Source organism: Colletotrichum phormii (genome assembly GCF_030913505.1).
Source record: "Colletotrichum phormii strain CBS 102054 chromosome Unknown BDP81scaffold_7, whole genome shotgun sequence".
Taxonomy (NCBI): Eukaryota; Fungi; Ascomycota; class Sordariomycetes; order Glomerellales; family Glomerellaceae; genus Colletotrichum; species Colletotrichum phormii.
The window spans coordinates 1-27,550 of record NW_026851449.1 but is presented as its reverse complement, the minus strand read 5'-3'; the positions used below and the strand labels follow the sequence as shown (position 1 = coordinate 27,550).

General features: G+C 52.4%; 8 protein-coding genes across 8 annotated transcripts; 4 read left to right on the top strand and 4 right to left on the bottom strand.

Annotated features, from left to right (window-relative positions):
* Positions 1-2,768: 2,768 nt before the first annotated feature.
* On the bottom strand, positions 2,769-4,449 carry BDP81DRAFT_392633 (uncharacterized protein; the record flags this gene model as incomplete). The annotated part of the gene is made up of 3 exons (XM_060587735.1): positions 2,769-2,845; positions 2,933-4,219; positions 4,287-4,449. 3 exons carry the CDS (start codon positions 4,447-4,449, stop codon positions 2,769-2,771), a joined length of 1,527 nt encoding a protein of 508 aa, XP_060446620.1.
* A 582-nt stretch (positions 4,450-5,031) lies between these two features.
* Positions 5,032-7,250, top strand: BDP81DRAFT_480154 (benzoate 4-monooxygenase cytochrome P450; the record flags this gene model as incomplete). Its single annotated transcript, XM_060594914.1, has 9 exons — positions 5,032-5,109; positions 5,207-5,299; positions 5,360-5,429; positions 5,495-5,854; positions 5,916-6,129; positions 6,198-6,308; positions 6,406-6,676; positions 6,745-6,905; positions 6,966-7,250. The coding sequence occupies 9 exons, from the start codon at positions 5,032-5,034 to the stop codon at positions 7,117-7,119; spliced, it is 1,512 nt and encodes a 503-aa protein (XP_060446619.1). The 3' UTR covers positions 7,120-7,250.
* Positions 7,251-7,653: 403 nt separating this feature from the next.
* On the top strand, positions 7,654-8,817 carry BDP81DRAFT_515426 (uncharacterized protein; the record flags this gene model as incomplete). The annotated part of the gene is made up of 2 exons (XM_060595855.1): positions 7,654-8,264; positions 8,356-8,817. The coding sequence occupies exons 1-2, from the start codon at positions 7,728-7,730 to the stop codon at positions 8,815-8,817; spliced, it is 999 nt and encodes a 332-aa protein (XP_060446618.1). The 5' UTR covers positions 7,654-7,727.
* BDP81DRAFT_345668 (NADPH-dependent 1-acyldihydroxyacetone phosphate reductase) lies at positions 8,636-10,077 on the bottom strand. Its single transcript, XM_060586098.1, has 2 exons — positions 9,124-10,077; positions 8,636-9,061 (listed from the first exon to the last, which is right to left on the bottom strand). Exons 1-2 carry the CDS (start codon positions 9,922-9,924, stop codon positions 9,008-9,010), a joined length of 855 nt encoding a protein of 284 aa, XP_060446617.1. The 5' UTR covers positions 9,925-10,077; the 3' UTR covers positions 8,636-9,007.
* A 4,176-nt stretch (positions 10,078-14,253) lies between these two features.
* BDP81DRAFT_316097 (Aristolochene synthase from penicillium Roqueforti) lies at positions 14,254-15,510 on the bottom strand (the record flags this gene model as incomplete). The annotated part of the gene is made up of 4 exons (XM_060584141.1): positions 14,254-14,674; positions 14,741-14,927; positions 15,002-15,088; positions 15,156-15,510. The coding sequence occupies 4 exons, from the start codon at positions 15,508-15,510 to the stop codon at positions 14,254-14,256; spliced, it is 1,050 nt and encodes a 349-aa protein (XP_060446616.1).
* A 429-nt stretch (positions 15,511-15,939) lies between these two features.
* BDP81DRAFT_315814 (uncharacterized protein) lies at positions 15,940-17,436 on the top strand (the record flags this gene model as incomplete). The annotated part of the gene is made up of 2 exons (XM_060584117.1): positions 15,940-16,401; positions 16,528-17,436. 2 exons carry the CDS (start codon positions 15,940-15,942, stop codon positions 17,434-17,436), a joined length of 1,371 nt encoding a protein of 456 aa, XP_060446615.1.
* Positions 17,437-17,997: 561 nt separating this feature from the next.
* Positions 17,998-20,385, bottom strand: BDP81DRAFT_459779 (putative cytochrome P450; the record flags this gene model as incomplete). Its single annotated transcript, XM_060593581.1, has 9 exons — positions 17,998-18,163; positions 18,230-18,390; positions 18,465-18,729; positions 18,788-18,898; positions 18,952-19,120; positions 19,181-19,213; positions 19,273-19,708; positions 19,766-19,858; positions 20,353-20,385. The coding sequence occupies 9 exons, from the start codon at positions 20,383-20,385 to the stop codon at positions 17,998-18,000; spliced, it is 1,467 nt and encodes a 488-aa protein (XP_060446614.1).
* Positions 20,386-23,065: 2,680 nt separating this feature from the next.
* Positions 23,066-24,983, top strand: BDP81DRAFT_515381 (uncharacterized protein). The gene is made up of 2 exons (XM_060595854.1): positions 23,066-23,440; positions 23,509-24,983. The coding sequence occupies exons 1-2, from the start codon at positions 23,321-23,323 to the stop codon at positions 24,787-24,789; spliced, it is 1,401 nt and encodes a 466-aa protein (XP_060446613.1). The 5' UTR covers positions 23,066-23,320; the 3' UTR covers positions 24,790-24,983.
* The last annotated feature ends 2,567 nt before the right edge of the window (positions 24,984-27,550 follow it).

Here is a 27,550-nt window from a genome sequence, read left to right as displayed (position 1 = left end):
CGTCTCATCTGCTTCAGCCCTTAGACGTTGGGTGCTTTGGGCCACTAAAGACGGCTTATGGTCGACAAATTGAGGATAAGATGCGCCGGGGTAATACGCATATTACAAAGGAAGACTTCTTCCCTGCGTTTCGCGAGGCTTTTGCCCAAGCTATTACGGAAAAGAACATTCAGGGAGGTTTCAGAGGGGCTGGGCTTGTCCCTTTGAGTGCCGAAAGTGTGCTTTCAAAGCTTGATATCAGGTTACACACTCCAACACCTCCAGGATCCCTCCCAACAACACCCCCTGCGTGGACTTCTCAGACGCCAAACAACCCAACAGAAGCATCTTCTCAGTCTGAACTCATCAAAAGGAGGATCTCCCGCCATCAGAATAGCTCACCAACTTCAATTATTGAAGCTGTTGAGCATCTATCAAAGGGGGCGCGTGGATTTATGCACCAGATTGCGTTATTAAGGTCTGAGAACAAAATCCTTCGTGAGGAAAACAACCTACTAAGCCGGCGCCGGAGGGCTAAGAAAACACGTCTCAGACAAGGAGGAAGTCTTACTATAGCTGAGGCTGAGGACCTTCAGTCGCAGAGAGAAGCAACAGCTCAGATCGAGGAGGAAACACGCCGGAGTAGTGGTCGCCGACCGAGGACCGAGACGGGCCAACGGCGATGTGGCGTCTGTGGGAACACTGGTCATAATGCACGAACATGTCAATTTGCTGAAGAAATGTCTGAAGAAGAGGATCTTAAATAGTTTTAATTGAATTACTTTTCTTAGTGCTGCGTATCGGTCGCAAATGTGCTGTGGTCGCGGTCGGCTGATCCACTCGCTTGTCTGATCCACTCGCTTATCAACCACGTTACTAGCAATTTATTAAGAACTTTATATGATCTGGCTGCAAACTTTAGGACCTTATAAGAAAAGATTAACTATTTAAATAGACAAACAAATACTAGAAAGACTTTAAGAGAATTAAATAATACATAGAAGAAGATATCGTCCTATATATTCCTGACCTAGATAAGCCTTTTAAGCTTGAGGCTAACGCCTTAGACTTTACTATAGGCACTCAGCTTAGACAACAAGATAATAATAGGAAACTATAGTTAACTAGTTACCTTTATATTAAAAAAGTTTAGTAGACTAAAGTTTAACTACTAGATCTATAATAAGGAACTTATAGTAATTATTAAAGCTTTTAGAAAATAGAGACCCTAGCTATTAGGAATAAAACACACTATTAAGGTGTATATAGATTATAAGAACCTCTGTCACGGCCCTGCGTGGGCATACCCTGTTCCGCTCCGCAGGGTCTAGCCAAGAGAGGCTAGACCTGGATTACATAAGCCGCTGGCTATGAAAACCTTGCTTCCTGTTCGGATTTCTAAATTGTAGCTCTTCGAGCTACGTCTTGTCAACAGAGCCTGTGCCTACTATGGATAGAGCCTGAACTGTAGCTTAGAACCTGAATATACGACTGCCTGCACAGCGTCCACCTCCTGACTGCCTGCTACCGTGACAACCTCTCACACTTTATGACTTTGAAGGTCCTAAATAAGTAATAAGTAAGATAACTAGTGTTACGACCCAACATGCACGACCAAGAACAGGGCCTGCCCCGCAGGCTTACGACGGTTACGATACGCCATACATGCACAGGACAAGGGGACACAAGGCACCCTCTCACGGAACGGAAGAACTATGGTACAAGTCACGATGATAAGATAAGGATCATTTGGGATCAATATGATCCAACACGACTTGGGGGCTAAACGATCATTCTGGATCAGAATGACCCAAGACGACCCAAGGGACAAGGGACATGTTCAGGATCAGGACTTGTATATAAGGATGGACTTGAGCTGGACTCTAGGACAGACTTCCATAGCTCTTCAGCAATTAACTTCGTATCAGGATTAACATCCGCTTTCAGCTACTACCTTGACAAGACTACGATTGATCACCGAAGCCTTACCTACCCTTACGATTGACAGACATAGCTTCCCTGAAGCTATCCCCGACTACGATTACTGTTACCAGTTCCGCAGCCTCAACTTCTGCAAACTACCCCTACGACTAGCTGGCCGTAACATCAAGGGCCTGATCTTGTCGGTGTCATGGTCTCAAGACCAGATTAGAGAACTTCAGCCACTTCATAACCTACGTCTTGGCTGCTAAAAAGCCTTCGTCATACCGCCGCTTTTGATCTATTGATTTAACGGTTGTTCCCCTTCGTCTCTCTTAACATCTTAATCTAGTCCTTAGACCACCCTTTCGCCAGTGTCAGAAAAGACAGTAGAAAACCAGCTTATAACCAACGTTATTCCCCTTCTGGCCCGTTTCCGCTACTGTCTCAGAAAGGAACATTGCCAAGGCCCGCGGATTGGGTTAGAAACCCATACAAATGACGGAAAGCGGCCATTCTGATTCTTTTTTGGGCTAGCGTTCGTAATCACACCATTAAACTTAATTTGTTAAGATCAAGAGAATCAATTCATTTTTGGCGACTACGTCGCCATGCATGCTGGCTTCGATTTCTCTTTGCCTTCTGTGATCAGTTGATACTGTAAAGTGGAATGTAAATTAGTCTCGATCTAAGTAAACTTATAGAAAAATCCCAACCAACATGGCACACACGATGGCAATAAGAAGAGACCGTAATTGGTCGGTGCATGGAGGACGCACCCCGATCCTCTGCTCATTCGATTAAAGAAACAACATGCGGTTCTCTGCAAACGTTTAACCATGCACCTTCCATTGTTACTCCGCTCATCTTTAACAAGTCTGCTCGTATTTCATGTCTCCCAGCTTGAAGCCACCAGGCTGGTACGTCTGGAAGAAGCCACATGGATCTACACCGAGAATGTCAGCCAACACTGCATGTTACGAGACGAGTGCGAAAGAATAAAGAAGAAGAAAAAAAGGGGAACGACACATACCGTACTTCTGGGCAACCTCACGAAGCTTTCCCAGCGACTTGCCGCCACCCAGGGACTGGAACACCGGTTGGCCTGGGCCTGCGTCGTTGATGTAGATGAAGGGATGATCGAGGCCTTTGGCCGCGGCCTTGGCCAGGATCTCCTTCGTGACGGAGTCCGAGAACTCCTTGTGCGTCTCGTCCATAGCCGGGTCTGTCCATGTGGTCGATATAAGCACGTTAATGATGCCACCCTGCGTCGGGTCCAGGTCGATGGCGTCACCGCCCGCCTCCTGCGCCGCCTCCAGCCACGCTTTGCTGATGGTCTGGTAGGTTACGCTGGTGAGCACGTTCGGGAGGTGCGACAAGTCGGCCGTAGCGCGCTCGATGAATGTCGAATTGACCAGGAAAACCGCCTCGGGAACTGCCTTTACGGCCAGGCTCCAGAACAGGCGACGGGAGCCGCGGTCCGCGTAATCGGGGCCGCTAACGTCGGCCAGATAATCCCCGAGGCTTAGCCACGAGCGAGTCGTAGTAGACATGGTGGGTAGTGCGGTGAAGTTGGCCAAGCTTGCCGGCTCGTCGGCCCCTTGGTAGAAGAGATTCGCGCCGAGAACCATTGCGCTGGCGTTTGGGAGGAAGAGCATCAGGGGGTTTGCGTGCACCAACGGGTCGGCAGAACCGCCCTCGGGCGCGGCAAAGGACGCGACGGCGTTGATGTATTGGTCGATGACGGCTTGGGGCGCCTGGATGGTGCCGCCCCAGACGGCGCCGACGGGGAAGGTCTTCATATCGAAGCGGGTGACGATGCCGAAGTTGCTCTGGCCGCCCTTGAGGGCCCACCACAGGTCGGAGTTCTTCTGCGCGCTGGCCTCGACGATGGAGCCGTCTGCGAGGACGACCTGGAATGCCACGACGCTGTTGACAGACCAGCCGGTACGCGAGCCGAAGTAGCTGATGCCACCACCAGTCAGCAGACCACCGACGCCGACGGGGCCGAAACGGCCGCCGGGGACGGCGAAGCCTTGCGCAGAGCTCCACCCGTAGACTTCCTGCCAGCGCAGGCCCGGCCCAATGGAGGCTACGGATCCGTCCTCGGACAGTGACTTGGCATTCAGACGCTCAGTAGAGATGAGGACTCCTGGGTTGTCGATGTTGTTGGCTCCGGGGACGGGCATGTGCCCGCCGCTGCGAACGGCGAACTGAGTCTTTGTAGTTCGCAGCACCTTGACCGCGCGCGCGACGTCCTCGGCGCTCTCTGGTTCAAAGACGCAGTTGGGCTTCAAGACGCACGTCTGAGACCAGTTCACTGTCGCATCCGTGTCAGCCACTCATACTTGACGTGTGCCGTTTGGGGGTGCGTCGTGTGCACTTACAAATGGACTTGTTTGAATACTCTGGCGAGTCTTGGAAGGTGAGCTTGGGGAAGGTCTCCGCAAGCTGCGCGCATGCATCCAGGACCGCGTCCCGACCTTGTGGTAAGGTGAGACCCCGGGGCAAAGATGCCAAGAGGAACAGAACAATTGATAGATGCTTCATGTTGGTATCCAAATCGCGAAGAACACTGAGGATGTGCTTGGACAGGTAGGCGAAAGCAAGCTTGTTCTGGCAGCCTCCTCTACATCGTCTGACGTCTCGACCTGCCTTTAAGAATCTGGTGACAGTAAGTCTAAGAGACAAGGCTCGCCTTGAAAACCTCTTGTGGAGAATGTTCGAATGAGGCGGGAGCCGAGATCACAATGCTGCGCCCCGAAGGAGTCAGCCCTGGGTTGTGGAGCATCCAATGATCTCAAGGTAGCAGCCAGCCATGTTCGTACTAAGATGGGAACGGTTGGGGCCGAGAAACAATCGTGTGAGAATGCCTGCCGTAAGCCAGAGGCCAGCCCAATATCTCGCGGGTATCATTTCGGTGCTTGCCCGATTAGTTTCTTAAAAGCCCCAGAGCTCACGGCTGCTTGGGCCCCGGCATAGAGTGCATTGCAAGCATAATTCAGCCCCGGGATTGGAGAGCATCTCAGCATCCCGATAGTCAGCATAAGAAGGAAAGTAGTCTTTCTCTGATGCGTCTCCATGGAACGAAGTAGACCAAAGACACCTTCTACGTAAACTTCAATCTTCGCAATGACGGTTTCTGTGCACTTGCCCGCCTTCTGGCCATCATTTGGCTGGGTTGAGACCCTTACCAGCCTCAGCTTGGGTGTAAGTCACTTAATTTCTATGGCTCACTGTTAGCCTCGGCTATCCATTCGTTCCCTTTTATCAGAGCACCTTGCTGATTATTGCCATTTCCTGATAGTGTGCATTTCTGGGAGCCCTCGTGATTTGGAGACGCCTCTGCCTTGACCCCTTAGCCCATTTCCCCGGTCCACTGAGCGCCCGCTTCAGCAATGTGAGTTAACCCTACCAATCAGCCATCCTCCTCGGCCTGTTTGGACTGACCCAAACAAAGTTCAACTATTCCAAGAGTTACCTGGGCGGTCGCCAGCCTTACGACGTGCTCAAGCTCCACGAGAAGTACGGTAAGGAACGCATTGTTTTCCCAGCAACAGGTACCGGTTCCAGTTTCTCTGACACCACATGATAGGGCCGGTGGTTAGAGTTGCGCCGAACGAGCTGTCGTTTGATACTTCACAGTCGTGGAAAGATATCTATGCGCAGCGCAAGGGCCATGGAACCTTCATCAAGAGCGCCTTCTACGACGGAGGCAACTTCGCCGACCAGGCTCACTCCATCGTCAGCGAGAGGAACCCTGAAAAGCATGGCGAGATGCGCAAGTTCATCTCAAACGCCTTCTCTGACAGATCCCTAAGGGAGCAGGAAGGTTTGGTAACAGGTGTCGTCGACCAATTTATCGACCAGATCGGCAGACTCGGCGTGGTGCCCCACAGCGTGGACATGTCGCTTTGGACGCATCTTCTGACTTTTGACATCATCGGCGAGCTAGGTGATGACCTTCTACCAAGACATCCCAGTGGCAACACACTGACGCGTCTACTTCTCGACAGCTTTCGGTCAAACTTTCGGCGGCGTCGAGTCCGGCGAGCAGCATGCTTGGGTCGTGGCCGTGGTCGAGAGCATGGCCCAGGCGAGCCTGTCAGACACCTTGCAACGCTTCCCAATCTTGGGCCGCGTGTACCTGGCAATGTATCCGAACTGGCTTAAGAAGCTTCTGGTGGGTGCTGAGAAGCATCAGGAGTTCGTCATCAGTCTGGTCAAAAAGTGCGCCCACAGGACACCCCCCTCCCTTTTTGTTTTTTTCATGGCTAATTCCACAACCAATTGTGAAGGAGAATGGCGGCCGTGACCGACAGAAAGGACTTCATGAGCCACCTCCTGGGTCAAAGGGAGGCTGCGGGCATCTCGGACATTCAGCTGTCTGCCCACGCGTCAGACTTTGTGTAAGTCCCACAGCTCGCAGGAATGCTTCTTCGCGCTACCTCGGCGAGACATGTAGTATTCTGCAAGGCCGTTTATGCTGAAAGGTTTGGAAAATAGCATCGCGGGTAGCGAGACGACCGCCACGACGCTAGCGACCGCAATCTATTACCTATGCCGTCATCCAGAGATACTCCAGCGCCTGCAGCTCGAGATCCGCGGAGCGTTCAACGACTACTCGAAAATAGACGGACGGTCTACCTCGGGACTGAAATACTTGACGGCAGTATGCCTTGAGGCGCTGCGAATTCTGCCACCGCTTTCGCTGGCCTTGCCCCGTGTGGTTCCTCCGGGCGGAGATCTAGTAGACGGGCACTTCATCCCGGCTAGTGTGAGTAGCGGCATTGGATGTCCCGCTGATCGAGGCAATAGTGAAGGATTTGCTGATGTATCCCGTAGACAATCGTCGCGACCGCCCCGTTGGCTGCTAGCATGAACCCCAAGAGCTTCAACGACCCATGGAAGTTCGACCCCGAACGGTGGCTCGCGATGTCACCGGCCGACCAGCTGGAGGCTACCCAGCCTTTTTCTCTTGGAACGAGATCGTGCCTTGGGAAAGGGTGAGATGAGGCCCTCGCTGTTCTTTATATGCACGCCAGCTGATTATTTGCAATACACAGACTCGCCTGGCTGGAGATGCGCCTGACACTCTCCAAGATGCTGTTCAAATACGATTTGAGACTCGTAAACAACGATGTGGACTGGCACCGCGATATGCAGATGCAGTTGCTGTGGAACAAACCCCGGTTGATGGTGCAGTTTGCCGCTGTTTGATGAGGAAAGGTCCGTCAGGTCCGTCCTGCAGTCAACAGATTGGACTTAGGCTTGTTGAAGCCAGACCCACAGCATTGTACTGTATTGTTAGACTAGATATTCGAGGGGAAGTCAAGCATCAAAAACCTGGACCATTTGATTAATCATTGATGACGTTCACGAATGATTGTGAACAAGTTGGTCGGACTGCATGGCAACACGGTCTCCACCCGCCCTCTCGTCCTCTTCCTTCTTTGAGAAAGCATCACCCTTGAACTGTCAACTCCGTGACCATCTATCAGTTCCTTCAGTTTTCAGCCTGCTGACCTAATATTCATGGTTCGTGAACTACGTCCCGCGACCTCTGGTTGATGATTCATGTCTCGCCGAGTGCTGCAAAGCTCCTGCGCAATGCCTGGGATATTCCACATTAGGAAATGCCGAGGGTCGGTCTCCCCGGCATGAACTGGCGATGTAGATAGCATCAGCCACGATTACATGTTTCGGTCAAATTCCACATCGTCAAGTGAAATGCAAAGTCTTTGCACCTCTCATGTTGTATTGTCTCTCCTCCTGATACCCTACAGCATACTTACACTTGACCATTCCCCTAGCAGCGGCAGCCCACCATGACGAGCCTTCACCTTTCTGAGGACTCCCTCCCCTCCCTCCACGGCAAAACCGCAGTCATCACCGGGGGCGCTTCCGGCATCGGCCTCGCGGCGGCCCATATCCTCGCTCGAAAGGGCTGTTCCGTCCACGTTCTCGACCTCAACCCCATCCACCAATCGGACTTGGACGCAGAGCCCTCCCTGGTCGATCTCATCGCGTCGGGAACTATCCGTTACGTTCACTGCGATGTAACCTCTTGGATCGACCTGCGCGCCGCGTTTGACTCTATCAGCCGCGTCGATATCGCCGTTGCCAATGCCGGCGTCTCAGAGGAATGTGATTACTTCCAGGACGTCCTTAACGCCGACGGCGAGCTTACCGAGCCTCGGTACGGCGTGCTCGATGTCAACCTCCGCGCCGTGCTCAATTTCACCAAGCTCGCGCTCCGAGCTTTCAAAGCTCAGGGACCCGGTGGAAGCCTAGTTATCACCACGAGCGCGACGGCGTACTCGCCCGAGCAGAGCCTGCCCGTTTACAGCAGTACGAAGCTCGCAGTAAGCCCACCCTCATTTTTCGGATTTCCCCATGTTTTTCTAGTGTTTACCCATCTCACTTGTACGCCCCTTTTGTTAACCCGCTCTACAGCTGGTCGGCCTCATCCGCGCCCTTCGGCCTTCAATCCATCTCTACGGCGCGACCATCAACGGTGTCGCCCCGGCGGCGACCATCACCCGCCTCTTGCCCGGGAACCTTGCAGCGCCAATCATGGCCGCTGGTGCCCCCGTCAGCACCGCGCGCCACGTTGGTCTCGCCGTTGCGTACTCGGCCACGGCGTCCCAGGCTCGCCAGGTCGAAGGCTACGGCCGCGACAGCCCTGCGCAGATCCAGAGCCCGGGCCGTTGGAACGGGCGTGTCATCATCACCCTCGGCGACGCGTGGACTGAGATTGAGGAGCCGATGGCGCGTCTGCGCTGGGCATGGTTTGGCGAAGAGAACACGCGGCTCACGGCGTTCCAGCAGGTGTTGACGGACATGCGACCTGATTCCCAGAGTATGCCTGACAAGATGGAGAATGGGAAAGGAGCGACCGCCAACGAGTCGGGTTGAGCGGATGGGCGCCGTAGGATTTGGCTGGCTGGGATTGATTGACAACCGGATTTGGTAAGGGAGGGATTCAATGCTTGCTCATGTATTTATCGATCCAACAGTGAAGTGGGATTCATTCAATCTAGGTAGTTCTTAACGACGTGAATACATGTGGTGTGTTTTTGAGATGAAAGAAATATTATGTCATTCCTTAAACCTTCTTCGGCAAAGCTTGCAAGCCCGAGTTTCCTATAAGTGTATTATCCTTCCAAGTATCGTTAGCAAGACCCAAGCCCTATTCACATGAAAGAAAGGAGGACTTCTTACCAACATGCTGGACGGCATCACCTTGGTCATAACGCTGATCATACCCGCCATCTGCCCTCTCCAGAGCCTCCCGCTCGCGCCGTCAAGTACATCGTCGACAACCTTCTTGGCAAACTCATCCGCGGGGGTGCGCTTAATGCCGTCATTGCCACTCGTCAGTTTCGCCATGGCCTCCTCTACGGCCTTCACCTTGTACGGTGAGGCTTTCGACAACTCAACTTTGGAGGCGGCCGTCATGATGTTGGTGTCGACGGCGCCTGTGACGAGCGAGATGACGCGCACGCCCAGCGGGCGCAGCTCAAGTCTCATAGTCTCGCTCAGCATCTCGGCGGCCGCCTTGCTGGCTTGGTAAACGCCCATCCACGGCGTGTGTAGGTGGCCAGAGATGGAGCATAGGTTGACGACGCAGCCGGTGGCGGCGATGAGCAGGGGCGCAAAGGCCTGCGTCACGCGCAGAACGCCGAAGAAATTGACGTCAAAGAGGGCCTGGGCCTCGGCGAGGCCAGTCTCGAGGACAGGGGCGACGTGCTGCGCGCCCGAGTTGTTGATGAGGTAGTTGAGCTTGCCGCCGGTGAGGGAGCGGACCTTTGCGGCGGCGGCGTCAATGGTCGACTGGTCGGTGACATCAATTTGGAGGAGAGTCACGTTGGGGAGGCTGGCGAGGTGGTCCATCTTGGAGGGCGTACGAGCCGTTGCGAAAACGCGTAGGCCGCGGCGCTGGAACTCGAGGGCCAGCTCGGAGCCGATGCCGCCGGCACTGCACCCGGTGATGAGCACGGACTGGATGGGGACGGGGGCCATGTTGTGTCGTCTTCTTAGATACGGTTGGCACTAGGTAGGCAGAGTTGGTGGTGCATTTGTTGGCAGGTAGTGAGTTCAAGGGACTTTAGCTACCTACCTAGATTTATTCTTAAAGGGAAATTGCAGCAGCAAGTCTAGGTAGTCGGCCACATCAGTCGCTCCATTCCGACAAGACCCATGATACATCAGGGCAGCTGGTGTAGGCAGTTACTCCGTGCTGTGCCTCGCCCAAGCAGCAGCCAATGCATGCATGCGGCACCCAGCCTCAGGCCCCGGGGCCTCTCGGCTTTGCTCCTCTCCTTTCGGGTCGTTAGTCTTCCCGAGCCCCACACGCCTTAGCGCTCACGGGCCGCCTCCCAATCAGGCAGGGCCGGAGCGGGTAGTAGATGCATGATCCAATATTACCTACCCTAGATCAGGCACAGGCACCAACTGATTACGTTGGTGATGACGGGTTCCATACCAACTCTGAGCAACTAACTAGTACAATTGACAAACCCCGCAGTGAGGCTTTTTGAACTAAGTAGCAAAAATAAAACAGTCATGTCCGATCCTCCCGCAGGGGTCATACAATAAGGGAATTGATATACCGGCGTCGCAAATTGATACACCGGCGTCGACCTTACACCGGCGTCGCTGTTCGACCTTTTGATTGGCTCAAAAAAACAATACCTCCCCATAAAGGCGGTGAGGGTGACTGCACTAACATGGCTATTCCTGCCCTCTTCTCTAACCTAAGCTCTAATTTGAGATTTCTAAAAGTACGTATTACAGCCTACTTATACCCTAGGTTTGTAAATCTCAAATAGGGACTATATAACCCCTCAAAAGGCCTATTACGTAACTACCTTTTACGACGTGGTTGCAAAGATTCATCGTCACTACAGACCATTTCCCACTAACTCCGTTTCCTCCGAACACTAGGCTACATCGGCCGTCCACTTGCATAATTCCCTGTTGTCCTCCCCTTCCAAGAACACTAGACTGGCTCCTTGTTTGTCGCTAGGATGAGCTTGATATCTGGCTTTGACTTGGCTAACTTGTCTCTTGTGTAAGCCCAGCTAGCGTCGACTTATTCTTGCTCCCAGGTGGGCGGCCTCGCTTCTTACTACTTACGCCTTGGCTGCTATAGGTAGTGCGGGCTTGTCTGGCTGACTGGCCCTCTGCAGGTAAGGCTAGTTATGATAGGACAGGCTGCACTATGTTCTTTAGCCTACCGCGGAGGGATGCAGCAATCTTAGGGTCAAGGATCCGGCGGTATGGATCTGAGGAAGACGTCTCTCGAAGACGCCACCGAGGGTATACCTCCCATTTACTGAAAGTAGCTAAATCTAACTTTTAGGAGTAGATCTTATGGCAGCATGGGATACCCAGCTCAATTAAAACAGTGCAGTCTAGACCACAGTCTCCAAGGGGGGCTAGGAATGGCCTCGTGCCAGACGGCATTGCCTTCTTTACCAGCCGGTATTGCTTCCCAATCAATGCAAGACACTTCGAGGAAAGCATCGTTCGAAGTTCGCCTAGGTACTCAAAGCGAGTACCTATATACTCCCGGCCTGTAAGCACTTCATCCTCAGCACAAGCTTGCCTGAAGCGTATCTCCTGGTCACCAATCATGTCCTACATAACATCAACAAGTCGATATAGGTGACTAAGATCATTTAAGAGATAACTCTTAATGTTGTTATTACTTGACTCAGTGCCAGAGGTGACGCGAACACCAAAGTTCTAATATTTTCGGATAGAGCAGCGGGCCCACTGTGCTCTTAAAGGTAGGTATGTTATGTGGAGGTACTGGAGGATTGGGCGTTGGTCGTTAAACTCTTTACAGAGCTTGGTCCAGGCTTTCTCAAAAGCGTGCTCAGTCTCAGCAAAAACAACAAGCTTCCACATCATAAGGACCCCACGATACGTATGAGGGGGGGGCTTATCAATAGATGTGTTGATATAGGCCTCATCCTCATCACTTAGCGTGGCCATTGCTTGTATTGGTAGCTGATATCCCTCGTCATTAGACCCACTGCTGTTACTGCTACAGCTGCGGTCCTTAACCCACTTCTGCTTAGCCCTGAGCATAACGTTAGAATTGATGTGGTGGATGCAGAGTTGTTGCTGAACGTCTGGGAACTGCTCATTCAGTGCAGCCTTCATCTGCTTGTCGTAGTCTGTAATAATAGTGGGGTAACGGACTGAGTGTTGGTCCATGAGTTGGCGGATCCCTGCTGAGAGAAACTGGAAACCCTCTAGTCTCTCGTTGTCGATAAGGCCAAACGCAGCGTTGTAAACAGATCCAAGGCAGGTTTGCCCAGTAGCTTGGAAGAGAGGGAGCTTAAAGCGATTGGTATTGTAGGTGTTGTCAAAGCTAATCACAGGGAATCACTTCCACATTTGGAGACAGTGGGGAAAGGTCCAGACAAGGCCAATAAGGCGGTTTGGCTCGGCGTCTGCCCATTTCACCACGTATAGGATATCTCGCTCATCAAACAGCTTGATTAATACTGCAGTTAGCGAATATCCCGCTAGTTTCTCTCGGTTTATACGAGCCCTAGCGTTATAGATATCTCGCTGGGTAAATAAGGACTCTGGGAACTGCTCCTGGACAACAGCACGCACATCGCGAGCCCGAATCCCAAATCGTCGGCTTGTAGTTTCAATGGCATCCTGAAGTGGATGGGTAAGCCTGCGATGTGAAGGGTGTGCAGTAGCTTCAAGGCTAGGGCCATGATTATACTAACTATACTAGGGGTCTAGGTGATAACGTAAAAGCCACTTACCCTCCTCTTAAGCCTCGGCAATAACTTACCATTTACAACCGCATTTACGAGACTTGCGCTGTCGAATACCAGCACCTTGTGTAGGCCCAGGCTCGCCAAACCGATCACACTGGAAGGTGTATCGAATGATTCGGCCTCGAGCTTTATGCCTATTCCGCTTTATAATGCCAAATCCATTAGCTCTTGCAAAGGTATTAACTCGGTCGAAGAGGGCATCATAGGTTTGCTCTGGATCGCCAGGAATCGGTGGGTTTGGGATTTCGGTTATAGGAGGAGAGGAGGATCGGTTGCTTAGAGTGTGGTAGGAGGCTGCAGTTCGGAAAGACGCTTCGCTTTGAGGGGAGGATTGCCGTGGGGGTGAATAGGGTGGTGGGTTGACTTGGGGACCCCATGTTTCTTGCCATTGACGGACATACTCTTGTTGTCGGAGGAGTGCCGTTGTTAGCTGTTGATTAGTCCCAACAACCTGTAGAACAAGCTGAAGAGCACTATTGAACTACTCTGTTGTAGGATAGGAAGGTTGCTGGGACTGTTCGTTGGGAGGAGAGGGGCTATGCTCTGGAGAAAGTCGTGGGAGAGTAATCCGCTGGGTTTTTATTGTTCCTTTAGGGAAATGACGAGTAAGATATAGCGTAGGCTCCATACTAGGGTAATCGTATACAAGAGGTCGCGTGTCTTGTAGTATGTCGGCTAGGAGCTCGGTAATAAGGTCGCGCTGCCCTTAAGGATCACCAACTCCATAGAATTGGCTAACGCTAGGGCCGCTGCTTTCTGAAGAGGGAGATGATGGTGGGAGGCCGTACTCAAACAATGGTCGCTCTCGTATAGGGGGAGGTTTATTAGTAGGGGGATTGCTTTGAGATTGGCCTTGTGGAACATCTCTAACTCCAGTTAGAGAAGCCATTGTAAGCAAATAGCATAAGTCAGACTTAGAGGCTTGATGATGTAACCTTAGAGGAAAGGGAGCAAAGGAACAAAAACGGTTAAGATACTTTGTGGGTATCTGGCAGAATTTGATTGCACTAACAATATTTTTTTGAGCCAATCAAAAGGTCGAACAGCGACGCCGGTGTAAGGTCGACGCCGGTGTATCAATTTGCGACGCCGGTATATCAATTCCCTACAATAAATAACACTGACTGCAGGCTGTCGGGTGCAGCGAGCTGCTCAGATTCCCCCGCCATCAGAATTACATGTCCCTTAGCGATGATTTACTACCGTGTTGCCTTCCCCTCTGCTGTCTGTGCTGTGAGAGAACCTGAAGTTGGTACGTTACTTTGACCAGAGGAAACCCCTGAATCAACCGTTGTCAGTTGAAAACAATGGATGCGTTGCAGGTTTCAACTCATATGGGCCCACGAGCAGACAGCTCGTCAAGAATGCATAGTGAAAATCAATCATTTGATACCTTACGATTGACTATTGATTGTTTGCCGACGCAGATTTCCGACGAACCATGTTAAGCCACCTGACGCTTCCCGATACATAAACACCGACAAAAAAGTCTCCGGAATCTTGAGCCATGCCCTGCCGCAATGCACGGTTCATCTGCATTTTAGTTCGGCTCCGTGTATCTCTTCGTCGTCCGGCTCCAGTGCTCATTTCCGCTCATTTGGTGCTCCAGTCCCTTCACGTACCTGCGCATGTCTTGCGATACAGCCGGGGAAGAAGTTGCCACGAGCTTGTCGCGCATGGCGTCATGCACCTTCTCCCACTCGCGGATCATGGACCACAGTACACGCTTGGTGGCATGAAAGCTCAGGTTTGTCTCGTCGGCCACGACCTTGACAGCTGAGCAAATGACGGCACCCTCCTCATGCAGCACCTTGGACGCCTGGAGCTCCTTCTCCCAGCTGTAGATATCGTTAACAACGGAGATCTGCTTGGAGCAGTTCTGTTCCAACAGGCGCATGCTGGAGAGCTCCTCCTTGGACAACTGGAGGCCCAAGGTGAAGCGCATCAGGGCCGAAAGGAGGCTATCGCTGGTTAGCCTTTCTGAAGCGACGGGTAGGTTTCATTCAGTTTGTGGAGAAAAGACTCACGCTTTGCCGACGTCGCGCTCACGGTACTCGAGATATTCCCCAAGACTCTTGATCGAGGTGCGAACTCGATCGGTCTGGGACCTCATGAAGGTGAATGTGGACTCCAAAACCTCATCGGCAAGCTTTCTGTCACAGGCGCGCATGCTTTCCCACAGATCATAGAAGATGTACTCGACAGGAATCGACCCTTTGCAGCAGTCAGTAGGAGCAGAACGGAGTTTTGGCCTTCTGCCTGAGTCCATGGGATAGGTGGCTACTGACTGTCGGGCAGGGCGTCTCCCCGGGCAATGGGGATTAGTCTCTCGTTGTAGGCTTCTCCATCCGCAAACGACATGTGCTCCAGCAAATCTATCCCATGTCAGATGCCAGTACATGCCGTGAACCTGAGGCTTCACGCGGCCAAGAAGGAACCCACCGTCAATGAGGAACAGAACCGTCAAAAGGCGGCACGCAAAGTGAAGGCGGTCGTCCTTGGACAGGGGGAAGTACAACGAGGTAACACGCGAGAACCCGGCATTGAGGAATGTCTTCCTCGACTTTTCGTTGGGGAAGGGCCAGTGCTCGAGAAAGTAGCCGTCGACCTCACGCGCCACCTCGTCGGCAAGGGGGTGAATCAGTGCGCGCCATCCCGACGGCGGCACCCTCCACTTCGGTACCTGAGTCTTCAACACGGGCTCACTGACGCCGTTTTGAATTCCGTAGGACGGTTCAGTTAGAGCAGAGACAGGGACGTGGGTCGTCTCTCTGACTTCTTCGCTGTTGATCGTCATTGCGGCGGCTTTGGGGTCTTTGCTGATATTGACGTTGTTCAAAAGTGTTGTCAATTGGTCTGTCTGCAAAACCCAGGATCTTCCTCTCTGAAGGACATCGATTCTTTTAGGCATATATTTACACCAACTCCCTTATTGCGGCACAGCCGTGATCCGGTTTTTTTCTCTGGGCAGAAGTGATGCGGAGGATTACCTAAGTAGGGCAACCCGAGCGCTAAACCCGTTGTTGGTAATACTCCCACCGGTGTTTACCGGTTGGGGAACGTAAGCAGTCCGCAGCGGAAAAAAAGACTTCCCAAGTTCAGACACAAACACAAGTCCCTAATTCATTGTGCGTTTATATTTACAATCGTGATCTTACATCGTCGATCGACCCGGAAACCAGAGTATTCAGAAGCAACATTGAACTCCTGTCAGCAACAATTGGTGATGGATCCGGCTACTTCCCACCTGTGGGGTAGTCGGCGAAGTCCACTGGACGACATCATGCCTCCCTTGGTCACTGGCTTGATCCTCTGCTTCCCCTGCGATGCCGCCAACCGCACACGGCTCCTAGAGGTTCTCAACAAGGCAGTGGAAGATCTCGTTCGCGAGTCGCCGTCCCTCGCGGGCAGGGTGACTCGCAACGAATCCGAGAACCAATCCGCAGACGGCCTCCGCCCAGGCCAGCTACTGCTCCAGATCCCAGAACCTCTCCATGCTCCCAAGGTCATAGTCAACGATTTGACCGAGTCGCATGAATACAACTACCGCGAGCTCATCGACGCAGGTGTGCCCATGAGCAAGCTCGACAGCAAGATCTTTGCCCCCCAGATAGGCGTCGCCACAACCGCCAACGTCGTGGACTTCCGGGCCAACTTCATCACCGGAGGATGCCTCCTCACAATCTGCGTGCCACACAGCTTCTCGGACGCGTACGGAACCTACCTCATCGTGGCCGCTTTGGCGAGACACTGCCGCCGCCGGTCTCAGGCCACCGGCGCCGGCTCTCCCCCCACGACGCCCGGCGTCCCTAAGAAAGCCAGTGAACATCTCCCCAGCAGAATCTTGGCCGATGATATACCGGCATCACTACGCCCGCTCGTCCCCGCGTCCGAGTACGCTGACCGCAAACCTCGACCGGAGCTCTGGCGCGTCCTAGGCCTTGACTGGCGTCCCAAAGAGGAGGCGCCGGCCGAACCGCCCTTCATCTTGGCGTCCGAAACCTCCATCAAGATGTTCAAAATGTCCGCATCCGCCCTCGCAAGTGTGAAGCGCCTCGCCACGTCCGTCGATGCCGGAGCCGGGTGGGTTTCGACCAACGACGCCCTCGTCGCCTTTCTGTGGACGGCCGTGATGCGTGCGCGTTTCCCGGAGGGTGCGATCCACGGGCGCAAGACGTCGTCGTACGTATCCGTCGCGATAAACGGGCGCAAGGGCCTCGAGGTCCCGGCGGAGTGGCCCGGTAACGTCGTCTTCTGCTGCATGACGGAGCTTCCTCTGGACGTCCTGACGGCCCCCGTCGATGATGATGGCGCCAACAACTTGCCGCTCGTCGCGCAGAGCATCCGGCGGCGCGTGGCGGAAGACCGGGAACCTGGCCTGCTGAGAGATGCCGTCGCGCTGGCGGCGTGCATACCGGACGTGCGACAGCTTGGAAACGCGTTTCGCAGCTGGCTCGACGAGGACCTGGTGACGACTTCGCTAGTGGATCTCCCATTTCACGAGCTGGATTTCGGCTCGGCCTTTTCTGGGGGCGCAGCGGACGGGGTTGGTAGTGCGGAGGCCTTCAGGATGCCGGCAGGGCATTTTGCCGGTATTTGCTGCATGCAGCCTCGGCTGCCGGACGGATCTGTGGAGTTTGTCGTGTCAATGAAGCCCAATGAGATGGCCAGGCTTGAGAGTGATCGCCTCTTCCAGCTTCACAGCACTTTCGTATCGGAATGAAATATGTAAATAGTTGACATTTGCTGACTGCATTTCCAAATATCAGTGCACCCTGAAACTTGAAAGCTACAGAGTAGATTTCCCGCAAACTAACCGGGTCCGAGTGAAGGTATTAGAATACCATCTTAATAGATTTAACAACTCAAGGAGAAAGAGGGTTACAAACGGATAGTCTCTACGGTATTGACATCTCTAATGCTTCTGAACTTTGGAAACAATGCGGTGAAATCAAATCAAATACGATCCGCCTAAGAGTGTATTAAGGAGCATGTGAAATGAGGCGGGAAATTGAATGATCCCTAGAATCTATCTACGAGACAAGTGAAAGACAGCCGCGACTGATGCACGTCAAAGGACGGATAAAAAGCACTCACTTTTCACCGCATCAGAGCTATAGGGAGAATAGGTTTGTTAGCATATGACATGCCCCAAGACTGGACACTTTGCATTATGTACCCTTATCTACCATCCACCAAGACAAAGGACTCAAAGTCGTACGCTGGCCCGTTTATTGAAGCAAAGCTCGACCAGAATAATATGGGCAATTCTTGAATCTTGGCTTTAAGAAGAACTGCAACGGGGGGCGAACTCAACCCTTAGCTCCGGTTTGGACCACATGACATGCATCTGGCTCTTGCCCTCCCAATCCAGGTCCTTGTCCAACAGCTTCAAGTCGTACTTGTATAGTAGCCGAGCCAGAATAAGACGTAGTTCCATGTAAGCAACGCTGTGTGAGGGCCATCATCAGCTTCAATGTCCGCGCTCGTGCTTCACTTATCACGGAACGGCTTACTTGCGGCCAAGACAGGCTCTCGTTCCCAAGGAAAAGGGCTGACTAGCCTCTTTCAGATCCGGGCACATGCTGTTGAGCCAACGCTCTGGTTTGAAATGGTAGGGTTCGTGGAAGTTCTGCTCATCGTGCGTCACGGTCCAAGCGCTGGTATAGACCTCGGTCTGGAGAGCATCAGCTACGTGAATCAAGCAGCAGGTATTGTGTTTGGTTTGGTTGGGGGCTAGGATTTACGTACTCCTTGGGGCACCCAGACGCCGTCGATGTAGGCACCAGGGCAATCTCTTGGAAACCCTTGAGATCCCGGAGGGTAGATGCGAAGGCCTTCGTTAATGGTTGCCTGAAGGTAAGAGAGTCGCTGCACAGATGTGGCGTCGATCTCCTCGTAGCTGGAGAAAAAGCTTCTGATTTCCTCGGCCAGCTTTTCGTACACAGTTGGGTTTCGGAGGAGCTCATATGTGGTAGCGGCGAGGCACGTCGCAACAGTCTCGCCCCCGGCAACACTGGCGACAAATCAGTATGAGGGCCCGTTCTGCAATGGGTATGTTATTATGTCTTTACACGAGGGTGGAGGCGTGTGCCGTTATTTCCTCTAACGGCAGGGTGCCATCTTGCACCATGGAAATGAGGTTTGTAAAAATGTCTTTCTTTTCCGAGGTACTGGCTAATCGCCTTCGGTTTGTTAGCTGGTTAAATAGTAGTCGATCAATTTTACTTCGTCTTACTTATTGACCTTGTCTCGCGTGAGCTGCGTATGCTTCTTGCTGATAGACTTGATGAAAGGAGCGAAGAGGCTTGAAAGGAGAACCAAGAGGGGGTAATGACGCATGTTATCAGCGACGGTGATGAAGTAGAGATGGTTTTCCACCATTTCCGACCAGAAATGTGGCCTACCTAGGCCATTTCAAGACCATTAACACCTGATATACATAGTGAGTGTGCGGAAGGACTAACCGTTCTCGATAGATCGGAATGACTCGCCGAATGCTCCAAGGTGTCAGTATGGATATCGACCTGGTGGAATGTTGTATAGAGAGAAAATGTACCTAGTTCGCCGAGGATATCAAACGCTATCATCTCATACCATTTGGTCATGTTCAAGCCGCCGGATCCGGGCCCCCCTTCCTGTCCAACACGATCGACGAAAAGATTGATGGCCTCGGATACAATGGCTTCCTGCTCGAGCAAGGCCTTCGTAGAAAACGCTGCAGACAAGCTCTTCTTCATCTGGTCGTGCTTCGCAGGATTGCGCTCGCTGCCGATACACTTGGATCCAAAGCCGGCGCCATAGATGTCGTAGAACTTGCTCTTGTTGAACGAGGCCTGCTTGGCCGGCTTGTAGCCGTAGATTGCCTTCCACGAGGTTACGGACGAGAAGGACAACTCGTTCGGGGAGACGCGAAACACGGGACCGTATCGAGCGTGGTTCCGCTCAATGACGCGATGGAAGCGTCCGCCCAAAGAATGGTACACGCGCCATAGCTGTTCCGCACATGATCAGGCCTGAATTTGCACAGTCGGGTCTGGGTATTTCCTTACTAGCCACGCCCTGGCTAGCAGGGGTCCTGGGACCGACGCAAGGGGGTGGAAGTATATGTTGTGGACAGCCGAGAAGAGGGAAGCGACGATGATCTAAGCATCGGAGCCTACTGGTCAGACAAGGAGACAGAGCTGGAAAGGCAAGGCAGCGATCCCACGTCAGTATGTGAGACCGCCGATGAACTCACACCAAGAACAATTGCTAGCACCGCATAGCATGTCAATGTGGGGAGCGTCGCGTCTCGCAGAACGACCGCGACTTTCTGGACAAGGCTGCCGCCAAGACTGGTGGGGTTAAAAGGACTGCTGGCTTGCATTGGAAAGACGGGTGAAGGAAATCGTTTGGATTGAAAAAAAAAAAAGATTTCTTGAGGGCGCTGTTTCCTGCCGACTCTGCCCACGTATTAATTCATACTGGATACGCGACCTCGGGACCTTGTAGGGGACTTCCTACTAGGGAAGTACCGAAACTGCTGCCTGGTGTCCGTCCTCTGCGGCTATTGGAGGAATCGGCTCTTTTGTTAGGTCCTTTTGTCCATTTGTCCTTTTGTCCTTTTGTCCTGTGCCGAGAAGGCCGGAGGTCACACCTTATAAATCAGGAGCCCAGATTGAGGCTTCATCCTGCACTGTAACCTAGGTCTTACTGCCCACATGGCGAAGTTGGCAAGGCCTCTATAGATGTCGCGGGGCGGGGGGAGCGGGGTACGGCCAAAGGTGGGTTACAACATGGAGTACAAAAGTCCCATATAACTACCCAACTTTCTCCAAAATCACCAGGAGCCTGCAGGAGGTAGAAGGCATACTGTATCCCATTGACTGCTGCAAGACGCCATGCGGGGTACGGCCAATAAGGGCTTGTGGTTTCATATACTCTATCCAATGATAAGCTAGGATTTCCGGTATTTCTGTTCTCTAGTTATCTTGGTTATGCCAGAGGTACCAGCAATCTCTGTTGATACAAAGCGGTACATTGCAGTCTAAGCAGCCCTTTCTTGTGTATCTAGGCCGTGGCTGCGCAAGGCTATTTCTAGATACCTCGGATAAGGCAGTTCGGCGAGATAATGCGCCTTTACTGCTGCAATAAGAGCACCGCGAATTAACCTTTCTCGATCCCTTTGTATGGTGTTGCCAAGGAATAGAGGTATTCCTTTTATCTTTAGCTTGCCCAGGCCGAGATCTCTGCCGACCTCCTGCTAATGGTCCAAACTGCTGGATAAGCTGGGCTGCAAGCAGTTGCCGCCATTGATACTGCTTTTTAATAGATCGCCAACTAGGCTTGCCCCAGAGCTGCAGCAGATAGCTGTTCACAACTATCACTTCTAGCAGGAAGTCCCAAGTAATTGCCTGCCAGCTCCCTCGCCGGATAGGGTGGCCCCATTGATAATAGGATCTCATCTGGTCACTAATATTAACGCCGTTCATCTTATGGTTATATTCGTTTATTGGTGCCTGTATTGGTAGGTTCTTCTGGACGTCGGCGCCGAAGACTTTCCGGGTAGCCCGCTTTGCAGCAGTATCTCCGATTGGCCGGCGCCGGCTCCGAATAATATCCTGGCCTTCCCGGAAGACTGTTGTTAAGAAGAGTATAATAGCATTGTCTTTCCAGGTGAACTGGTTAACCTAGAAGAACTGATTAGTATAAAGATATCCTTAGAAGGTAGTCTATAACACTATACCTCCCCATCTAAAGTAGGGATATAATGTATCTTGCCCCAAGGGATATCTTGTCCTTCAGTTGCTTTCTCGGTAATAAGGATCTTATCTATGCCGCTATCTTTCCGGCAGGTGCCAGAAGCTCCGACTTGCTGCTTCCGGAGAGCCCTAAAGAGCCGGACAGAAGAAAAGAGGTTATCTAAAAAGACGTGGTAGATTGCAGCAGGAAGTAGGGCAACTAGGGTCGTTACAACCCGTTGCGTCGGCGTTAAAAGGGCCTGCTTTGCCACCTCGTTATCCGGCGCTGGCCGGGCCTGTGGGACTAGCCCGTACGGGCCCTTTCCGTGGATATGCCAGAGCCACCGGAGACAGTAGCTTGATTGGGCAAGAATCCATATCTTAAAGCCAGTCGGGATCGGCTTAGTCGGGATTGTTGTTGTCTCAAGGGACCGGCCTGTGAATCGGACCATAGCCTCGTTAACGGTAAGGTCAGAGCCGGCCGTATAGAAGGAGTCCCCGGTATCCTGAATATGGGCCGACTACCCGTTAACCTTCCGGCACGTATCCGGCATTGGATTATCTCGGGGCCGGTGCCGGTATTGGCCATGGCTAGACTGACTAGGGAAATTAGAGGTATCGAATATCCGGAGCTGCCGGGGTAGTATTTGGTAACGGTCCCGGGATATAAACCGGGTAAATGGATGAATAGGGTCTTCTTTCTCTTGCTGAGTTGCCCAGTATTTTGATAGTTCATACTCCTTATGGATCCCCATATAAATACGGATTCCTAAGAAGAGGTATACCTCTTCTATGGAGGTCTTTTTCTACTTATATACTCTTGAGTGTCTAGGCTGAGGGCCCTCCTTAGATATCGGCGCTGCATTTGTCCACCGGACCCACTGCTTAACAAGGCTCCGGGGAACGTATTGGAGGAAAAGGTTAATCGGCGTTTTCGGTAAGTCCCGTATTTGCCGGTCCCGGGCCGGTATATCAAAGGGTATAAAAAAGCCGGGCAAGCCAGGCTTAGCCGGAGGCTTATGGGGCCGGACTGTGCTATTATCGTACTTCTCCGGCGTATAGTCGGTAGTACAGCCGACTTTAAGGTCTTCGGGAAGGAGCTCAACGAATATATAGCTCCGTACGGAGGTATCGGTAGCTACGGAGGCATCGGAAGCATCAGAATTACTAGAAGATATCGTAATATTGGTTGAAATGATGGTTTTGGTAGTGATAGTAGGTAAAAAAACATAACTAGGGGTAAATGATGTTTCGTTTTGTACCGATTGAAGTGCGGGGTAAAAATGGGCGCTTTTGTGGATCACCCGTTTTTTTGGTGTCTTGCAGCAGTCAATGGGATACCTCTGATTGGCTTCCAGTACGTATTCCTCTATTAGGGACGTCCGTGTGACAACGAAGTCCTCGACAGGGATCCCTGCGTGTAAGTCGAATTTTGTAACCGACGTGCTTCATTGTTACGGGAGGGCCAGCACAGGCCAGTCCGGGCGTAAAACAATACCCACACGAACCCAGGTCTTATGTACTACATCCTGCACTGTAACCCAGGTCTTACGCTCCACCCTGTCAGCTACTGCGCCTAGATCCTGCAGCCTTATCGTTGTATAGCCTTCGGTGAATGAGGGCGAATCCGGAGAGATGAATATAACAAAGCACGGGGAGAATCTGCAATATTCTATCCCCTTTTCTGAACTCGTGTCAGTTTCTCTGGACTTCTCTGATGGAATTTCACGACTACAGATCATTCTGTGGCTCAATCAGACCAGGTGCGGTACATCGATCGCAGGCGAAAGACTGGCCATTCAGCTTTTATTCCAGAGCTTCCTCTGGGACCGCCAGTCCCCACGATACGTGGCTTGGGGTAATACTTACCCATAACACCATAGTATGTTTGGCACGTGGAAATATGACCGGCAGAATCGTGGGGGCACGATCCGCCAGACCTTCGAACGGGCCAACCTTCGACCAACTCCCCAGCAAGCCTGCAATACCTGTCGGGCAAAAAAAGTATGTATTTCCTTCCATAACCTACGGGATTTTCAACCCGCTTGTGCTGACCTGCTTGCGTTGTTTAGATGAAGTGCACCGGCGAGAAGACGGGGTGCAGCCGGTGCAAGGCTCTCGACTCGCCATGCCAGTACACCAAGCCCAGCGAGAGAGTCAGGGCGTCCCGCAAAGACCGCACATCCGCCAAGAAGCGGCCGGCGTCTACTGGCCCTAAAGATGATGTGGAAAAGGCTGCCGAGGCCGAACTGCTCAAGCCGCCGTCCCCCGTTGACATTGGCGAACGTGCGACCACCACACACATACCGGACGATGCTGCTGAGAGACAAGATGCAGTTGGGTGGAGTGCCTCCGCCTGCTACCCCACGGGGCCGGCGGCGATGGACTGGCCGATGTTGACGGACTCGGCGACGGCGGGACCCGCGGACGAGACGGCTGACGACCTGCTCTTACAGTGTTTCTCCGAAGACGGTCATCGGCCGCAATTCTCTCCGCGCAAAGTGTCTAGCAAGATGGGCTCCATCGACCTTGCGTGGATGGACGGCTGGCGAGACTCAGTAACGCAGGAGAATGAAGCCGGACCCTCACATCACACGGCATGGCCGGGACAGGAGACAGGACAGGCAAAGGTGCCTTCTGCTACTACTCCTACCGGACGTTTATTACCCACGCTGTCAGCGGAGACGATTCGTGAGGACAGCCCGTGCAAAGCAGCATTGCCGCCAGAACAGGAGACTGGAATGAGAACCCCCAAAAGGGGAACTAGGTCGCCGGCGAACGGGTGCCAGTGCCTCCCTCGCGTCGTTCTCCTGCTAGACGAATTCGAGACGTCGCTCAATGGAAGCGATGGCCCAGACATGCCCGGAAGCAGCTCGGAGACGAGTTATCAAACTCAAAACAAGCACCAACACCAACACCAACAACGGCAACATGCGCTGGAATCGACGCTCGCGACCCTCAAAGAGCCCCTGAGCCACGCGCGAGCGATGCGGGGGTGTAGTGCCTGCAACTGCAAGCAGGAGAACATGACCCTGCTCACGTTTCTGATCTCGCGACTAGCTGACTTATTGAACACCACGTCCGCCTCATTGGACGTCTGTAGCCGAAGTGCTAGGACAGGCGAAGCGAGGGGCTGGCTCGGCAATGTCGTAGTAGGAGAGTACGAGGTCGACTCGGACACGGAGTGGGAAAGCATTATGGGCAGCCTGGCGTTGTTACACCTCCAACGGCTGGGTTTGCTGATAGAGAGCATGGGCAACTTGCCCACAATAGCGAACAGCGAGTCGCTGCAAAGACGCCTCGCAGCGGCCGAGAGCAAGTTGACAGCCACGCGTGTCCGACTGTGCTTGTAGAATTATGAATGGCATTATCTCTTTAGTAGAGGATGGATGTAAAGTCCGTCACCCTGCAACCATCACCCTGAAAACCCCACACCGCTATAACTAGGCCTCTTCTTCCACTCTACTATTCTTAACCTGTTTTCACTTAATTATTATCAAACTTTATATGAAGCTTATTTATTAGCAAATAGATTAATATATAGAAGATTATATTATTTAAGCTCTTTACGCTATTATAAAGGTGTCACGACCCGTTATGCAGGAGTAACAACTAACCGACCCACTTGGGCATCGGGCGGCTAAGACAGGACATTTGTACTGTGAGATCATGGGAATAACAGGGGACTCCCTCGGAAACAGAAGAACTATGGTATAAGTCACGTGATGATAAGATAACGATCAATTAGGATCGATATGATCGAATATGACTTAGGTGTTACGACCCAACATGCATGACCAAGAACAGGGCCTGCCCCGCAGGCTCGCAACGGTTATAATACACCACATATGCAGGAGATAAGTGATGATGATGATGATGATGTATTTAACGTCTGGTAACAAAAGGACGTGCCGGGCGTAATGCCGACATGGTCTATACTAATCTAAACTATATTACAGGCTACCGTCTTCACCTAACGTTCCTGTTCAATGACTCGGGCAAATTTCGGAAAAGAAATTAGTCTCCTCTATCCATTCGCATAGAAGAGAGGCTCCCTTAGTAGAACCTAATAAGAAATCAATGCTTACTTTAGCTATATGTTGGCGGAGGTAGCGCGGTGTAGCCTTGCGTCCACGCTTGCAGAAGTAGAAATGGACTGGTGTCTTGGGTTTCCCACAGCTGCAGTTGAGCAACGCATCTTGATGAGCGAATCTCTCGTGGTATGCTGCAAAGTCTCCATGATGGGATCTTGCTGCGTATAGCCTTCCTAGTAAGTGCCGAGGGAGGCGGAGTTCGGGCGGCTTGGGGTGAAGAATTATCTCGAGGTCGGCATATTGCCGAGGGCATTGGGACAGCCATTTTCTGGCAAAGGCTTGGAAGGCAGCTGCTTTAGCTTGTCTTTCTAGGTGCGCTAATGAGGGCTGTGGTTGTGATTTTGGGATTAGTTTGCAGGCTTCCTTGGCTAGAGCATCCGCTTCTTTATTTCCTGGTACTCCCGTGTGCCCAGGGCACCACCAAACATAAACCTGCCGGGGGTTGTCCAGCTCTCTCTTTGTCTCCGAGTCCAGGAGGAAGAGAGCCTATTGAAGGCCCTAAATCTAGCCTGGCTGCTTCCTGTGCTCTGGGAGTATAGTCTAGCCGCGACTGCGAGGTTGTCGAGGCAGATGTGGACGTTATCTGCCATACGAGCCGTAGGAGCCCGGGTGGCTTCCATCAGGCCGTGATACGCAGCATGTGCCTCCGCGTCATACACCTCAGTTTGGGAGCCGAGTGGTTCGGATCCGCGGAAGATCTGCCGTGTAGCTTGGTACCCTACCCAGCCTGCTCCGGCGGAGGTGCTGCTGCCGTCCGACATCTGGGACCCGTCAGTGTAGACAACAATGTCCCGCTTGGAGAAAGTTGCCATCCTGCCTGCAAAGGAGAGGGCCTGTTCTTCTTTGGTCTTATTAGGTTCGTAGCCGACCCTGGCGAGGGCTGTCTGCCAGTCCGCTAGTTGCTCCCAAGGGGGGAGTTCTAACGGATCGATGTATTCGGTATTTTGCTTACGAGGCTTGCCATTCGTCGTAGCCGTGAGTCTGGTCCTGATTTGTCCCTGAGTCTCGTTCGGAGAGGGTGTCGCTCGTCCAGACGATGGATTCTGGTGGACGCTGTGTGGAGCTTCGCGTCCAGTATCACCTCTGCTGGGGGTAGAGCCGCCTCGCGCTGTAGGATCGGTACAGGCGTCGTTCTGTATACGGGGACCATCGCTCTGATGGCTTTGGTTTGCGTCGCGTCCAGTTGGTGTAGCAGACTACTAACCCCGTTTGAGATAGTACGTCCATTCTTTATCCGGCTCTTGCCGGGCCACCATGATTCAGATGCATAGTATGAGTGGTAATATATAAGAGGTGATCGCTCGACGAAGTAAGTACGCAGGCGCGCCCCAGACAGTGTTCCCTAGTCCCCGTAGTCCATTGACTACTTGGTATGCTTTTGCAGAGAGGTTTCTTACGTAACTCTTGAATGTAAGTTTACGGTCGAAGTAAACGCCGAGCTAGCGTAGAGAAGAGCCTTCTTTAATAGCCTGAACTGTATAATACCTCCCATCCGGCAAACCTACTGTAATTAATGGGTTTCTGTCTTTTTGTCTCTTAGTGAAGTGGATCAGTTCGGACTTATCGAGGTCAAAAGTGATTCCTTCCGTCGCGCCCATCCTAAGGTTTTTTCCATTCCTTGGTTAGGATGTCACAGTTATTCTCTAGTGATGTTAAGCTTGCAAGATAGCGACGTCATCGGCGTAGCCGAAACGAGATCGCTTCCTTCCTAGGCGAGCTATGCCTAGCTTAAAAAGAGGTTTAATATAGAGCATGAATAGAATGGGAGACACGGGTGAGCCTTGTGGTAGTCCGCATTCGAGACCGAAGACGTCTCCTACCTCCCCATCAAGCCTTATTCTTGCTCTCCTTCCGGTAACAAAACTTGAGACCCAGCGTACGAGGTTCTCCGGCCATCCTTGTTCGTAGAGGCGCCGGACTAGTCGTCCTGGGAGCACGGCGTCGAAAGCCCCTTTTTATATCGAGCGTAAGTATAGAGGTAACCAGGCCTCTTTGCCAGGCACTCGATGTCGTGATGGCC

Coding starts and splice junctions, on each gene's coding strand:
- BDP81DRAFT_515381 (XM_060595854.1), top strand. CDS start 23,321: ATGTTTGGCACGTGGAAATATGACCGGCAGAATCGTGGGGGCACGATC. Junction 23,441..23,508: donor ATACCTGTCGGGCAAAAAAA/GTATGTATTTCC, acceptor TGCGTTGTTTAG/ATGAAGTGCACCGGCGAGAA.
- BDP81DRAFT_345668 (XM_060586098.1), bottom strand. CDS start 9,924: ATGGCCCCCGTCCCCATCCAGTCCGTGCTCATCACCGGGTGCAGTGCC. Junction 9,062..9,123: donor TGATGCCGTCCAGCATGTTG/GTAAGAAGTCCT, acceptor GATACTTGGAAG/GATAATACACTTATAGGAAA.